Source organism: Morone saxatilis, unplaced genomic scaffold, assembly GCF_004916995.1.
Source record: "Morone saxatilis isolate NCDOM2014 unplaced genomic scaffold, NCSU_SB_2.0 Contig19, whole genome shotgun sequence".
Lineage (NCBI taxonomy): Eukaryota > Metazoa > Chordata > Actinopteri > Moronidae > Morone > Morone saxatilis.
The window spans coordinates 18,988,078-19,004,050 of NW_023339751.1; the positions used below are offsets into that span (position 1 = coordinate 18,988,078).

The 15,973-nt window shown below is 38.6% G+C and overlaps 1 protein-coding gene across 1 annotated transcript in view; it reads right to left on the reverse strand.

Annotated features, from left to right (window-relative positions):
- Positions 1–13,145: 13,145 nt before the first annotated feature.
- Positions 13,146–15,973, reverse strand: part of LOC118329845 (contactin-associated protein-like 4) — a 70,760-nt gene continuing 67,932 nt past the window's right edge. Inside the window, exon 24 of the mRNA XM_035664170.1 lies at positions 13,146–14,960. Within this exon, the coding sequence (XP_035520063.1) occupies positions 14,773–14,960 (188 nt within the window). The 3' untranslated portion in view covers positions 13,146–14,772. The remainder of the gene's footprint in view (positions 14,961–15,973) is intronic.

Sequence of the window (15,973 nt, forward strand, 5' to 3'; positions counted from 1 at the left end):
ACCAAGGAAATGACGCTGCCTGCCGTGGCTAACAATTGCAAGTGATAGCCTTATCAGCAATTGAGGGACACCGGATAGAGGATGGCTCGGAGCATAACTAGAGTTGGTGGGACTGACAAACCTGAAGTATGTTCCCCGGCTTTCAGTGCTAATCAGTCACATTCTTGTTAAAATCTCCACCTGTAATTTAAACAACGACTTCATGAGCCACTAGACTGATGTTATCAGTAGAAACATGGTTTATCATTTCACTCACCACAGCTGCATCCAAATGTGCAATTAAATTCCTCTTGTGTGCACGCACGCACGCACACACGCGCACACACACACACACACACACACACACCAAGATAGTATGCACCTGCTTAAAGTTAATTTTACTGTTTAGTGAAGTTTACCATGTTAATTAAAAGGCAATTAAAAAGGGGATCAGAGCAATCAGCCATGTAACACATCTATGGGGAATCCAGCATTTATATTAGTTTCTTCATGGCCAAGCATTAATCGAAATTAACATACCTCTATATATTTATTTCAGGAGCTCAGCATGAGAGAGGAGAGATGAGGACACTAAAGGAGGGAAAAGTGTGTCTGGCTGGTGTTTCAGATGGGATGAAACAAGATATCTTGTAATCTTTGAAGGAAAAACTGTTGTACCCTGGGAAAAAATGGTTCTCTCTCTCTCTCACACACACACACACCATCCGTTCACACCAGCACAGAACTGCAAAAACATCAAAATAAAGTGACAACAGCTGTGGAGAATTAGGAGCTTCTCTGTGTGTGTACATGAACCCACATTTGATTCATCTGTTTGTACACTGGATGTGTGTGTGAGAGAACCTGAACCATTCAGAAGTGTGTGTCTCTGTATGTGAGCTGCTGAGTGTGGATCTAAGCTTGTGTTTCCGTCGGGGATTTGTGACGTGTTTGATCCCTGTTCTCTCAGAGGGAAGCGAGGCGTGTGTAAAGGATAAAAGATGCAAGGAAGCACTGCAGCCAGCTCAAACATCGGCTGCTTTCAGCGGACGGCCTCAGCTGCCAAATCTATTGATCAAATCGATGTATCAGTTCTGAGAGCCGGATCTGAGCCACACAGGCTTTCCAACATCTCTAACAGCAGCCTTTAGAGGATCCTTCTGAACATGTCTTGTTGTGAAACTCGACTACCTTCATGTTAAAACAACTAATTGGCTCTCACTGGAACTTTTTGTTGAAACTATCAAACATAACAGCCGTGACTCTAGCCATATTTCCTCTGGGTTTTTAAAACTCCAATTTAGTGTTGTCAAGTTAATTGCCATTGACTCAGGGAGATAACTATGCTTATTCCTTCTCATACCTGCTTTAAATAGTTGCTAATTACAGCATTCTGTATGAATCGGCTTAAACTTTACTTGTCTAGCTCAAATCAGGCTGCTCAGATTCATTTGCAGTCAGAGCAGCAAAGTGACACAGTCCCTGCTCCTGCAGCTGGCGTAGTCATGCTCGGGAAAATGGAAAGCGCTGATTCGATCCTCCCGCTAATTGTGAATATGGGTTTTAATATTTGAGAGATGCTGACAGAGATTGACAAAACAAAAGCGTGGCCTTTATAGTTCCATATGCTTTGTGGTTGTCCTGTCCCAGCCTCTGAGGTCGTCTAATTGGGGCCATGTGCTTCTTTTCAGTGAAGAAGTACTTCACACAGATTCACTTCACACATTAATACTCAGGGGATGCCAAATATAACAACAGTCTGTGCTTGGTCTCACCATAAAGTGGCACCTAATCCCTGTGAAATATGTGGTGCTGGAAGCTTGGCAACATAGTGACTTGTTGCGTGTCAAGTAGTTGCTACCGTTGGTTGTGGCTAGCTTTCATTTGTGACGATAGACACAAAGAGGAAAGTTCAATCATTGTTGTTTCCCATTCAGCAGAGCAGGGTTAGGTAAAATATGGATGGTGCCACACAGCAAATGCAAGAACGTCTTCCCTTTTGGACTCTTCAGCTCTTTCTGTTCAGTCAGAAATCAGAACTTTAAATATGTTTCACAGCTGGTTAAACAATACAATCTGTAAGATTTTCATTTGATCAAACCCTGGTTTTTGATACTATTTATGGTTGGCACTTTAAAAAAATACTCATTACAGGACCAGTGTGTAGGATTGGCAGGAGTGGCATCTAGCAGTGTAGTTGCAAATTGAAAGCAAGCAAAAAGTGACAAACTCCCCAAATACGCCACTTGCAGCAGAATCAGGAGGTACAAAATAGAAGTGGCGTTTGTAGTCCTGTTTTGGAAAAATGATGCCATCCTTAATTAAGGAACAAGCTACAAACTTTTCAGAGCCATCTTTCAAACACGGATAAGTATTTAAGACTCACAACAGATATTTCAGTGTATTCCTGTCATTTGGAAGGTATCCATTTACCTTGCACAAAGGTAAATTAGCCACCTTTACCATTTATTCGGCAGTTAAGATGAAATTATTTCTGGCCAGAAAAATTCCTAGTATGCTTTCAACCTGTTGTTCTTGATAGTTACAACATATTAGTAGTCATCATATACTTTGATTGGAGACATTTTCATTAATGATGAGGAAAGGGAAGGTGGTGTGTAACACAGGGACAGACGAGGAACAAAGTTTGGATGCTGGCTGCTGAGGCTGACGAATGAAAAGTCAGGTCATGACACTTCTGTTTGCATGGAGTCAATGGATGGAAGATTGCCCATGAGACTCTGGGACTGGGCCAAGGCATGCAGACTGTCTGTGGATTTGACAAAGTAGGAAGCTCTCATTCGGCAGCCTGCAGGGAGCAGGACACGGCAACGGACTGAATGCTGAGTGGGTTTCAGAGACACCTCAATGCTTCAAACACTGATGGCTGAACAGCTGCTGAAAACAAAACTACAGAAATGACTGTTTACCCATACTTAACTTTGTGCTGTGTATATGAACCAAAAGGCCTTTGAAACTGAATAGAAACTGTGCACTTAAGGTTTATTCTGGTATTTCTTTACATTTGTGCTAATCATCTAATTTGCCTCTCTTTGCCTCTCCTGCAGCTGGTGTCTGCATCAAATCAGTATGTAAAAGAGATATAATGGCTTGTTTTCCTCCCTACAGAAGAAACCACTTGTTTCATGCCATTTATTTTGGTTTAGTGGGAAAAACAACATCCACAGAGCAAGCTGATTCATCACAGAAAACATGAAGCAATAATTGGTTATTTTTTTAAATCAGTAAGTACAATATGTTACACTCTGCTTACTGTCAGTCACTGACACCAACAGGAGTCTCTGAAATTAACCTCATATCACCCTACAGACTCTGTCACACTGTTTTTGTACTTTGTATCTTTCTTAATTACAGCAGTTTATATTACATTTGTGAGAAAATATGAGGAGGAAATACAGCAGGAATAACAAATGTAAACTGGATATAGAGAGAATCAGACATACTTAATGGACATGGGCATTTAAAGGCACACTTCACTCAAACTTTACAACTTTTTGTCTGGCTTGTCTTGTGATAAGTATGGAACTGGACCCAGGAGGTTACCTTTCCAAAATGTAAAAAATGCACCAGCACCTCTAAAACTCATAAATTAACACAATATCTTGTTTTTTTTCATCTGTACACAAACAGATCTAAAAGCGACTGAATGGTTAGCACATACATTAAAAAGCACATTTTAATTTTGGGAATTAGTGACTGGTGGGGATGACAATTCGCCTCCATGCTGATGTGCCTAACAAAAGGCAAAAGAAAACTAGAAAGTACTCAGTGCATCTTGCAGGGAGGGATAACCCATATTTGTTAGCATGCATCAATATCTGTATTAACATACACAATGATGATGGACAAGATGGTTAGTTCCTCCCCCCCCAAGAAATCCTTTTAAATTACCCCCCCCCCCAAAAAAAACCCTAACAACAAAGAAACACTTCTTTCTTGACCCAAAGCTGAACTTTTCAACAAATCTAATTAAAATCTGTTCACACTTTTGAGATATCTTGCTAACCAACAAACAGACAAACAGAAACAATTGGGACTGAGCTTGGAACAGAAAAAAGTGGAGGAAGTAATAAATGTTCAGTGTGAAATTGAGAAAATGGCTTTATGGGATTTTTTTTTCTTCTTTTTGAATTTCTAGACAAAAGCAGAGGATATGTGAAAATGTGTTGATTTGCTGACTGAGCCAAGGTTATTGTTTATCCCTTATCCTCCTGTGTCCTAACACACTGATTAACAAACATGGCAAAACTCATTTCTGACTGAAAATGAAACTGGTGCCTTTTCTTTCCAATGCAGGAAAGTAATGAAATAACTTTTCACCATAATGAAAAGCCCCAACAGTCACTGACTGGGATGGATGAGAATAAACAACAAAATGATGCACAGATGAATTGATTCAGATCTAGTTGTAGCTGCAGGTGCCGTCTTTCAGCAGAGTGAATTTATTCCCACTAATTAGGATTGGGTGTGATTTCAGTGTGAAACACATTAATTTGGGCAGGGTTCATTGTTTGGTGAGAATTTTTGTTATTGCTGAATATGAAATGTGTCCATACAGTATAAGAAAATAGGACAAAGTGAAGATAGGCCCATTTCATATGATGGATTGTATGCATATATGGGCTAGTATGGTTGCACAATATTTGTCTTTGTCATCATGCAAAAACGATTCCAAATAAGCCAAAAAGACTGACAAATTCTTCTGATGCAGCAAAATAATCCTTGCTGAATGCAATTTTTCTGCATTGTATCTCTGAGTCTAACCTGCTCGCTGATAAATATCCCTCTATGGAAGCCCACCAGCCCTCAGCCTCTGATCTGTGGCACTTTTATGTTCATATCAAGCTATCTTGATGTTATGGAAGCCCTAAGGAGTTCTGAGTTGTGCTTGGTAAAAACCCTGGAGATTGGAATAAATAAATAAAATCAAGTCACAGCACGGCTGGGAAATTGTGTGGGATGGCGGTTGTTAAAGTAACACATTCAGTGTGCTCTATTCACTGACAAACCCTATTTTAAAGCTGAATTCATAGTTTTTTGGCCACTTGGGGGCAAAGGAAGACCAGAACAACCTGAAACACTAAGTCTAACATATTGTTGCTATACACAACAACATATTCATTCATTTGGCCTTTTTATTATTAATAAACTATCCAATATTAATTTGTTTTTTAGCTTTGCTTTTCTCTCCACGAACTCCTAATAAAAACATGTGGTCTTCAGCTGCTAAATGTTCAGTTTTCTTCACCAGCTACATTACATCCCATGAATACAAACTTGAAAGTGGAAACAAAACTACTGGGACAACTGAAATCTCTCTTTTCTACTTACTTAAATTCACATCTGTAAAACCAGAATACAGTGGCAGCCACCCCTTTACCTGGTGAGCTAAACAACAGGTAACTGCATTAAATCAAACTTATCCCTGCCCAGACCCAAAACTGCTAAACAAGTGCCTCTATAAGGTAACGATACATTAACGAAGGTCAACTACACAGCGTCTATGTAACAATGGTGGACTGAGCCGCTGCCGCCGCCGCCACCGACTTTTATCAATTCTGTGTTTGAAGCAATCTGTGGATCTATGAAAGCTGTGTATTTGGTTTTAAATCTCTCTTGGTTCATCACAAGTAGTGACATGTTTAATATTATACATACTCATGATTTCCTATGATTATGTGTGACCCTCAAAGTGTAATCATCGATTTTGTTAATAGCATGAAAAGTCCATGCTCTACACCAACTTAAGTATGTGCATAGTAAGGGATGGGAACTAGAATTGTGCTGACGACTTAAAAAATGTATACCCGACTGTAACTAAGTGTGTGCATTATAGATATATGTATATAGTGCTTCTCTATGTTAAGATATATAGAGAGAATAGAGAAGCACTATAGGGAAGTTGGGGAAAAGACACTAGTGCTATGCACAGGCAGATGTGTTTACCGCAAAGAAACAACCCATTAGATGAAGCGGAGGAGGAAGATGAGGGAGGTTGACATTACATTTTCCTCAGAGGGAGACACTCCATTTATCCCACAGGATGATGAGGGTCCACATCAGAGAATAGACACGCAGGAAAGCTGAGGCTGTTTATCCTTCAGGTGCTCTGAGTTGTCAATAAAGACAGAGAAAAAAAACAGGTCTTTTTCTTGATTTGCTGAAATCTGTCACTGTCCTGCAGAGTTCAAGGATCTGGAAAACAGTAATCCATCACTGCCTTAGTTCTCTGGACACTTAGCTCTGACCTTGAGCCATAAACAGCATTACTGATGTATTATAGCAACTGAGACAATAATTACACAGGAGAGGAGAGGACCTTTAGCACATGGCCTGGCTCGCTCATAGATGGCTATAAATATGGATAGAGAGTTGTGATTTGAACACTGCATAACATATGTATATGCGGAGTGAAAAACACTGCGTGGGTGGTGATTGTGATTGAGCTGGAACACCAACTCGGGTGGCTTCCATGCAGTGTTGTCACTCTGAACCCCCCATCTGTGCTTAATGAATATGTACATGGCTGCAAATGTGAGATCTAAAACACACTAGGAATGACGACTACAGGGTGATCGTGCAATAATGGCACAATGACAGGTTAGGGAAAGAAATATGTGCGTTAAAGGAATACTCCACTGAAAAGCTTCCTTTTCCACTAGCAATCCTTCATTTGCCAATAAATTGCTAAATAAACTTCTTCTAGCAAAACTTAGGAAATGTTGGATTAATGTTGTAAAAGTGGATTCTGTTACAAGACTGGTTTGTTAGTTTATTTCTTACAGTACAGTTATTTTTCTGATGTGACTTATAAAGTTAACCATGTGGATACCCCAAAATTGCGAGAATCATACAAATCAACGTTATTCTTTTTTTTTTTAAATGGTCAGAACAGATGTAGTGTGGGAGAACATGGGTAGGTTTAAGACCAACAGGGAAGTTGCTGGATTGATCTTGGATGAGCTACAGATGTTGCATTCAGGCACACCAGCCAGGAGTGAGTTGCATTAGTAGGTGTCACTTTCTGGGTGACAGACGTATCCTCCTGATTTTGTGGAGAATGAATCTGCAGCAGAGGGATGTTGCAGTAATACAGGCAGCAAAAGAAAGTTATTTTTTGTCCATTCATAGAAAGCAGAAAATACAACCTTTAAAGATCCAGCTTTCATGCCTACAAGTGAGAATATCCTTCCAAGAAAAACAACATCAGTCATTTCAGATAGTTCCACAAAACATTATAGGTTATTATTGTAGACTCTTTCTTGCCCGTTCAGGATCAAAGGGGGAAGTAAGGTGACGTTGTTATGGTCCACAGAAGGAGGAAGTCAGGGTGGATGGATGGGTCAACAAAACATTGAGGGGTAGCTGTTTGCTGAACAGTCAGTGTTGATTTTGTTTAATTATAAAGATTTCTTCCTGACCATAAACACACGGTTATTGTAACTATGAGGACCAAGTTCCCCCTAATCCTTACAAATAGTAATTTTAACTCATCTAAAATGTTTCCCTAAAATATCAGATCAGAAAAGGCTTATATGTATTATTCTAAAGGGCTATTACAAAGGACACATTTAGTGTGATTATTAATTAAAAGCTAGATTTCTTTTGTGTTTTTCAATAAAGTCAGTTCTTTTAACATTTTCAACACAGAAACATGGGAGTGTCCTGGCTACTGTAATTTAACATCATTTAGGTATAATATTTATCTCTTTCATGTGATACATGCCATAATAGTATAAACAAAGTCACATCTCACAAAAGGTGCATGACGTTTGATTAAAGTTATGGAAATGATACTTAGATTTTGTTGGTTTAAACAACTATATACAGTATGATTACATCTTGCAGGGACAGATGACAACATTTTCAAATGGACAAAATCTGCCTGGTGGGACAGCTGCAACGAGCTGTCTGAAAAATTAATGTAGAAAACTCAAATACTGTATTCATATTCCCCAAGTAGCCATCTCTCGATCTTTAATTCATTACTTACTGGGTACGTACATTCTCCTTTTGCAGAGTGCTCAGTAATTAACTTATTAATATATTGCTCTTTTAAAAAAAAGTGATAGTGCACATGTTAAATTCCCTGGTAAATGTCAGTCTGATGCTGCTGTATAAATCATCCCACCAAAAAAAAAAAAAAAAAAAACAGGCACATAATGCAATATATCTTGCTAGCTTAATATTCTTGATCTTTGCCAAAACACCACCTTGAGTTTTGAGTTAAACATATATGACTTCTACAAGGAGTTTTACAACAACATTGTGAGAACCCCTCACCACACTGCCTCTGGTAAAAAAAAAACCTTGCAAAGAACTGTATTAAGTACATTTAATTGGCAACAACCAACCCTGTTAGATACAGAAACAGTAGTATTTAGTGTTATGGAGTATTATAGGTCGAGCATGGGGCATCCTGGTAGCTAACCTGGTAGAGGTGCCCTATCTACCAAGGCTGAGTTCTTGCTGCAGCAGCCATGGTGATATACAATACCCTTTGATGTACCCAGTCAAATAGAGTGTCATTTGATGGTCAGATCTGATCAATGGCATTTTTTTATTGGTTTTATCAAAATAGAAATGCAAAGACAACAGATGACCTCGACTTTAATGCACTCATCACCACCTTTTATTTTCATGATTTGTGAGGGACGGACTAGTTATCTTGGGCATGTTACTCAGAGAGCTATAGGACTAGTTCACTTGGAAAAGACCTGTGTAAACACATGGTTCCTTGGATTGATGCCACAAAGTGGAGGATCAACAAACAGCAACAAACTGCAATGACAGTAAATATGTCTACAGGAGAAGGAATTCATTCCCCACCAAAAACTAATGTTCACACTGCTTTGCTAAACAACTAAAAGCCCATGGCATCAGGACTGCTTTAAGCATTTCTATTTTTTAAATCAAAAATTGCCCTTTCCCTATCTTTACCCGTGACAGTGAAGCTGTGTCAGATGAGGTGTTAAATACAGTCAGCAGTGAGATCTTGTGAAAGAAGGGCCATGCTAAAAAAGGGGTATATTTATAGGATTAAGATAATTAGGTGATAGAAATCAGGTGAGGCAGGTGAGGCGACTCCTTCCTTGATTGAAGAACTTAACTATGGTTTGTAAGGCTCAGCTAGATTAGGGTTTATAATAAAATCCACCTCTTGACTTTTAATTAAGCTGAACAGCAATGAGTGCTCTGGCAGGTATGACACTTGTATGACACGAAGGGAGCCATATTATCATAAAATGATAATAAGGCCCCCCAAAATACTCCAATCTACTGCAGAGAAAAGAAAAATAATGTGAAACTGAATGTAAGAAACTAATATTTCTATGTTGCTACTGATTACAGACATTAAATCCACTTTTTTGATGAAAACAGAAAAGAGGCTTTTTAAACACAAACAGATGAATTCCATCTCATCTTCAGAGAGTCTGTGATTAAAAACTGTCCTCTAAAATTGTTATTATGGAATTTTAGATTAGACCAATATCCTCTGGGTGCGTTCATTCTTCCTCATCATTCTCTGTATTATCTCAGTTTAGGAGTTGTAGGCAACTAAGCGCCCGATGTTGTGAATGAAACTGAATTAATCTTATAAATATTCCCAACAGACAAGGGGCCGTTTGGGACCATTTAATCCACAGTATATAGCTTTTCTTTCAGAGGGGCCAGTTAAATTAACCCTATGGCTCACATTTTAAAATCTTAATGGTGTGAGAAAAATTGTGAGGAAGCAAATTGAGACAGGACAGAGTGCTAACAAACAACATTTAAATGCAGGAGCTGCAGTTCTATTTTGATCTGCACCAACTTTTAGTGAGAAAAGAAACAGATGCTGGGCTGTAGATGTACAGGGGACGAAAGTAAAAGCCTCTGCGAGTTTTACACCACCTGCAGGTAATGAGTTGTACAGCTGCACTTTTCTTTTCTTCTTCATAGCTGCTTATCCATGTTTGACATTTTATAATTTACATGTTAAACTTGCAAGATATATCGGTAAGAGTTTTGTGAACATACATAATCTGCTGAATACTGGCAAGAATTATATGGGTTTTAAAGTTTTTAATCTGCATCTAGATTTTCATAAAAATACAGATTTCATCCTTTTTCAGGGGGTATTTTAAAGCATCATCAATCATGCAAAATGTCAGCCTGTCGTCAGGTATTGTAATTTAAATTCATCACCATGTATCGTATTCTCTTAATTTGGTTGCAATTGCACAATTGATTTCTTTCTAAATACACCACACCTACACGAATTTGGAAAGTAATTTAATAAAGTATATAATAAATAAGCTTTTTTCGGGATGATCCAAACACACTTTATAATTTGGTGATTTATTGATTCAAAGGTTCTATAAGTAACTCTCACAAAACTGCTGTTAATAATGACACCAGTGGCCATTAAGTGAACTGCAGTCAGTGTCCTGTTGCTTGCATTCCATACACTCTCTGTAGGTGCAAGTGAGCATCATCCTGGGTATCGGCCAAAAGTGACAAAAGCTAGACTGAACAGTGGAAAATAAATACAATCATATTTAGATTGTTACTCTCTGCGCTGTTCTTACATTTTATTTTGACTATTGTATCCATGCTGCTAACTAGCCCACAACATACGCCAGATCAGGTATTCATCAACATGCAAAGCACTTTTTATAGTGTTATTTATTATTTTTTTTCATACTTTTTTTTAATGTGAGGTTAATATATGCGCCAAATATGATTCTCCCACTGCTGCTGTGCTGTGATCACGCCAAAAGTGAGATGAGAAGAAAGAGGAGGGGAGAGAAGAGAGGGCTGAAAGCCATGCTGTGTGCTCTGGTGTGGTGTAGGTGGATAACTATCAACTCTTTGAATTAAGTTTTATGAAAAACAAAGGAGCAACTGTTCCTGTGGTTGTGGTGTCATATGTCCAGTCGCATTGTCTCTTTCCCAACTGACCAACTGACATCTGCAGCAAAAAAAAAAAGTTGAGTTTCACTTGAGCAGTCCAACCTGTGCTGCTGACCCCTGACGATGGCACTGTCAGTGTGCACACAGAGGCGGTCCACATGCTGTCGGCAGGGCTTTTTAACAGCACTGGCCAGGTGACATGAGGGACAGCAGGACCTTGACTGTGATGCAACCAGCATCAGCCCACAGCTGAGAAGTCTTTTAACATCAATAAATGTCAAATTCATATTCTGGACACATTTCCCTCCATGATTATGATGGATGCACAGGCGATACAGAGCCAGAGGTCTGTGCTGTCGTTTATAATCAGGTGGTTTTTGGAGCTGTTTCTGTTTGTGGACCTGCAGTCCCATGGGATCTCTAATCAGATCGCAGGCGGCTGTTAATTATCCAAACTGCATGTTTGTCAGAGAAACTGACATCATAAAAGCTCTTCTTCTCTGTTCATCACTTCTGTATTAAAGTTTTTTCAGCTCCATCGACAGAGCAGAAGGTAAAATTCAGTTGTGATTTGATTGATGGCTGTGTAATGCATATGTCCACAAACTCTTTAAAGTCAAGTATGAGCTTTAAGTTGCTTTAGTGTCCAGTTTTAATTCTTCATTTAACCAGGATATGACTGTGGCCTGATGAGACACTTCCATTGTTAATTTTTGCACTAAAGTCACAGTCTAAGTGTTCCCCAACTGCACCTCTGGTTTACTTTAAACCTCTGTCACAGCAGTGTGTCTAGTTTTGTTTTACTGAAGCAGTTGCCTGCTGGTTTACTGAAGCTAAAAAGCAGATTCACAAACCTTCTCAAAGTATTCTTAAAGCCAAAAGACTAAATCCAAAACACATACTTCTCAACATCACAAATTGTAGAAGGTCTAAACTTCTCTTACCTATTTATCCCTCTATTCTATTCTATCTATAATAACCATTAAACACACACATCCATATATTTATGTGTAGGTTTTGGGTTTGTGCAGGGTATGTAGAATGGTGCTGATGCAATGCTAGTATTCATTCTAATCAATGTATCATTGATATTTTAATGGTAACATTTAATGTGTAATATATTTAGACTATACCTTTTAGCCTCAGAATGGAAATATAGAAACGTAAATTGTCTATAACGGAGCTTACATTTCTTGCAGGACTCTACTTAAACCTAATTCTTACCCTAAATCTATATCTAGTAATATTTTTTTGCCCCCTGCTCCTCAGCGAATTTGTCCCTGCCTATCTTATTGTCTTATAATGACGACAGTTTCACGTGTGGAGTTTTTCTATTGTAATCTAATTTTAATAATTTATGGCAGCACATTTTCACATAAATCAGGTTTTGGAAGGACATAATACTCATATTATTGTTTTCTCTTCATGTAACCAAGGTAATGATCTTGATTTATAATATGAATTTATTTCCCCTTTTGGTGCTGCAGCATGTGTCATTACAACACGTCCTCTTGTTGTTCTCCCTAATGAGGTGTTACTGGAGGCATGGATGCATCCCTCTCTGTAAATAATACCTGCAGACAACCACACAGTCATCTGGATGATCAGAGTCCTGTTTGTGTGTGTGTGTGTGTGTGTGTGTTTGTGTAAAGGGGGTGGACAGCATGTGGTGGGAGGCCCCATCACATCTCAAAGCTCTGTGTCCTGTGTGTTATTATTTCAGCACAGAGAGAGGCGAGGTGGACCTGTGACAAGAATTGGCCTGACATCTATAGCACCTGAATGCTTCACAAAGCAGCAGACGGTGAAGTTATCTCCTCTCAGCAGACAGATGCATATTATTATCCATCAGAAATGTCACATGGTGAAGAAAAATAACAATCCAATAGCAAATTTTAAAGGGCCAAACGTACAGATGTAAATTTATGGTAATCACATTTTCTGTGTTTCAGCTTCATTTAATTTAGCTTTTCTAAACCTCAAATGATTGTGCTTTTATTCAGGTGTTTAAAAGGTGTTCATTGATCGACCTGAAAATTTCATGTTTATTGATTCAACTCTTTGTATCATTTGACAAAGACTCTGCTTTTACAATAGATGCTATTGAAAAAAATCTGAACAAAAAACCTAATGGAGCAGTAAAAGTACAGGATTGTAATTCAACTGAAAGGAAAGAGAGGCCTGCCTCAGAAAAAGATAAAATGTTTTATTTTCACTGAACAGAATTGTGTTTCTTACTAAAATATCTGTACAAGTTAAAATCTTACAGAAAGTCAGTTAATTGTAATTACCCATCATACTGTCAAGATCATTATGTTGTTATAGTTTTAAAGTGATGTACAGCCAGAAGAGAACCTCTTCCACCTAAACCAGAAATGTAAAGTGACATTCAGTAACAGTACCATTCACACTGTATAAAGCAGCTCCTCACTTTGTGTATGTATTAGTTTTACAGATGATAGGGCTTTGTCATAATGTACCGCACCACCAGGCTGAAGCTGATCATATTACTGGTTTTTATATTCAGAGCATGTTTGTATGGTGGATTGGTAGAAAGCTAAGCATTCCCTGTTTCCCTTCCAAGCATACCATGCTAGTATGATTAAGTTATTCATCACGTTACTTATTTCTCAACTTTTAGACATCAGGTTTGTTCAGTTGGCAGTTTATTGGCTGTTTGGGGGCATTTTATGAAGATTTTTACCTCACTATGAAAGTGTTCCTACAATGAATCATGTGATGAAGATGTGTCTTATATCAATAATACAATTCATAAAAACATTTTCAAACTTAAACTTAAAGGACATCCAGTCCTTTGCTTAAAATCTAGCAGAAACACACGTTGATTCTTACTTTGTGTCTGTTTGGTTGCTCGACTGATTAGATCTGAATAACACCTGAATGAGTACAGTCAGTTTCAATGAAATCCTTTGCTCTCCTTCAGCTTAAACTACATGATTTTTATTTTCACACTTTCGTATTTGTGTTGCTTCTCGGAAAATTTGACAAATAAAATGTTTCAGTTGGAACGATGTTGGGTACAGAAAGGCTGGAATATCTTGTAGTCCTCAATAAAAACAGCAACTGTGTCTGTCTCAATACCTTAACTATTCAGAACTACACTGAGAGTTGGAGGCAGGAAAGGCACAGAAAGAAGATATCAATTCAAAATAAATATAAAAATAATATATCAGCTAAGCTTTGCTTCAAGCTGTAATGTAATGAAAGAGAATCATGGCGAATAAAATGCAGAGACTTTAAGAGAAGACTGAGAAAATGGAAAGTTTTGCTTACCCACAGGTCATACAGTAGGAGCAAACAATCAAAACAACAAAAACCATGAAAACAACTGTAAATTTAATTAACTAGACTCACTCACTTAATTATGTCACAATTACATCTATTGTCAGACTTTATCCATGTCAGAAAATGTATTTAAATCACCCCAAACCCAACAAAGCTGTTGTAACTTTCATTCCAACAGTTCCATGAAAAATACAGTTCCTTGTTTAATCATTTCAAACATTTCAATAGGACAGAGAAAGGACTGGTTGATATAAAGTCATCATTGTAAGATTTACATCATTAAATATTTACAAGTCTTCTACTGAGAGTATTGACATATTATAAATTCAACACTTTCTTCTTGTGCATCTTTATACAGACTTTACAAAAATACAACCACAGAAGCAAAAACAAAACAAAACCAAAGAAAACAGAACATGAGTGAATAGTTCTGTTAGTGTCTTTCTTTCTTGTAGAGCCACTGCTCGGGCTCAGTCTGTAGTGTAAAGCACTGAGGCTTGACAAGGCATCTCTGTCTGTCCATCTCCTCAGCTCCAACACTCCCGGGTTAGCAGGAGATCAAACCTCCGCCTAAATAAAATACTCTTTCTGGTTTTCGCTCGGACCGTTCTGTGAGCCACTGAAGGCCAGCTCCGGGTTGTCTTCAGGTTTTACTGTTTTTAGTTCCTGGCTCTGGCACGTCCCTTTCCTCCTGTAGAAGATTCGGGCCATTATGGCTGACGCAGACACGGTCACAAAGATCACCACTGCTATCACACCTGCAAGGAAGAGAAATTGCAAAAGTTACAGCGGTTCAGCATTGGGAATGTGGACCTTCTTTACTCACACTTTAGACCTATGTTAGGGACATTAAAGAGCGAGGACGAGCCAGTAAAACAAAGCAAACATCATGACTCAAATTTATTACTGCAAAACATATACAAAATTGCCTAAAATAGATACATTACAAACACAAAACTGACTGCAAGGATGTACCCCTTTACGTCAATATTTAGTGGAGGCATCCTGTGTAGGTCTGTGTGGATTGATCTGTATCAGCTTTACACATCAGTAAGTTTTTCCCAATTCTTCTTTGCAAAACTGCTCAAGGTCTGGCAGCTTTCCTGAGTACTGTGAGTGAACAGCAATTCTAAAGTCCTGTCAATTCTGGATTGGATTGAGATATTGTTTTGGCTGTTGTTTGTTTAGGGATTGTTGTTTTCTCACACAGACCGCAACAGGTTTTCCTGAAGGATTTCTCTGTATGTTGCTGCATTCATTTTATCATCACTTCTATAACCGCTTATCCTTTTACAGGATTGCAGGGTGCTGATCCCCAGCTGACATTTGGCGAGAGGCGAGGTACACCCTGGATAGGTCACCAGTTCATCAGGGCTGACACACCGAGGCAAACAACCATTCACACTCACACCTATGGGCAATTTAGCCAACAATTAACCTGCATGCTTTTGGATTGTGGGAGGAAGCCAGAGCACCTGGAGGAAACTCATGCTTACACAGGGACTACAGAAAGGTCCCAGGGGGCAGGTTCAAACCTGGAATCTTCTTGCTGTAATGCGACAGTGCTAACCACTGCACCACCAAGTGTTCATTTCACCCACTGAATACATTTCAACTGGAAATTCACATGACTTCATGGAGTAAAATGTTGAGATTCCTGGTTATCCTGAACTGTATGACTTCACTAGAAAATCAGGCTGGTAGAAAATCAGTGTAACAATTGCATGCTCCGTTTTCAAACAAAAGCAAATTGGAGATGAAACATTACATA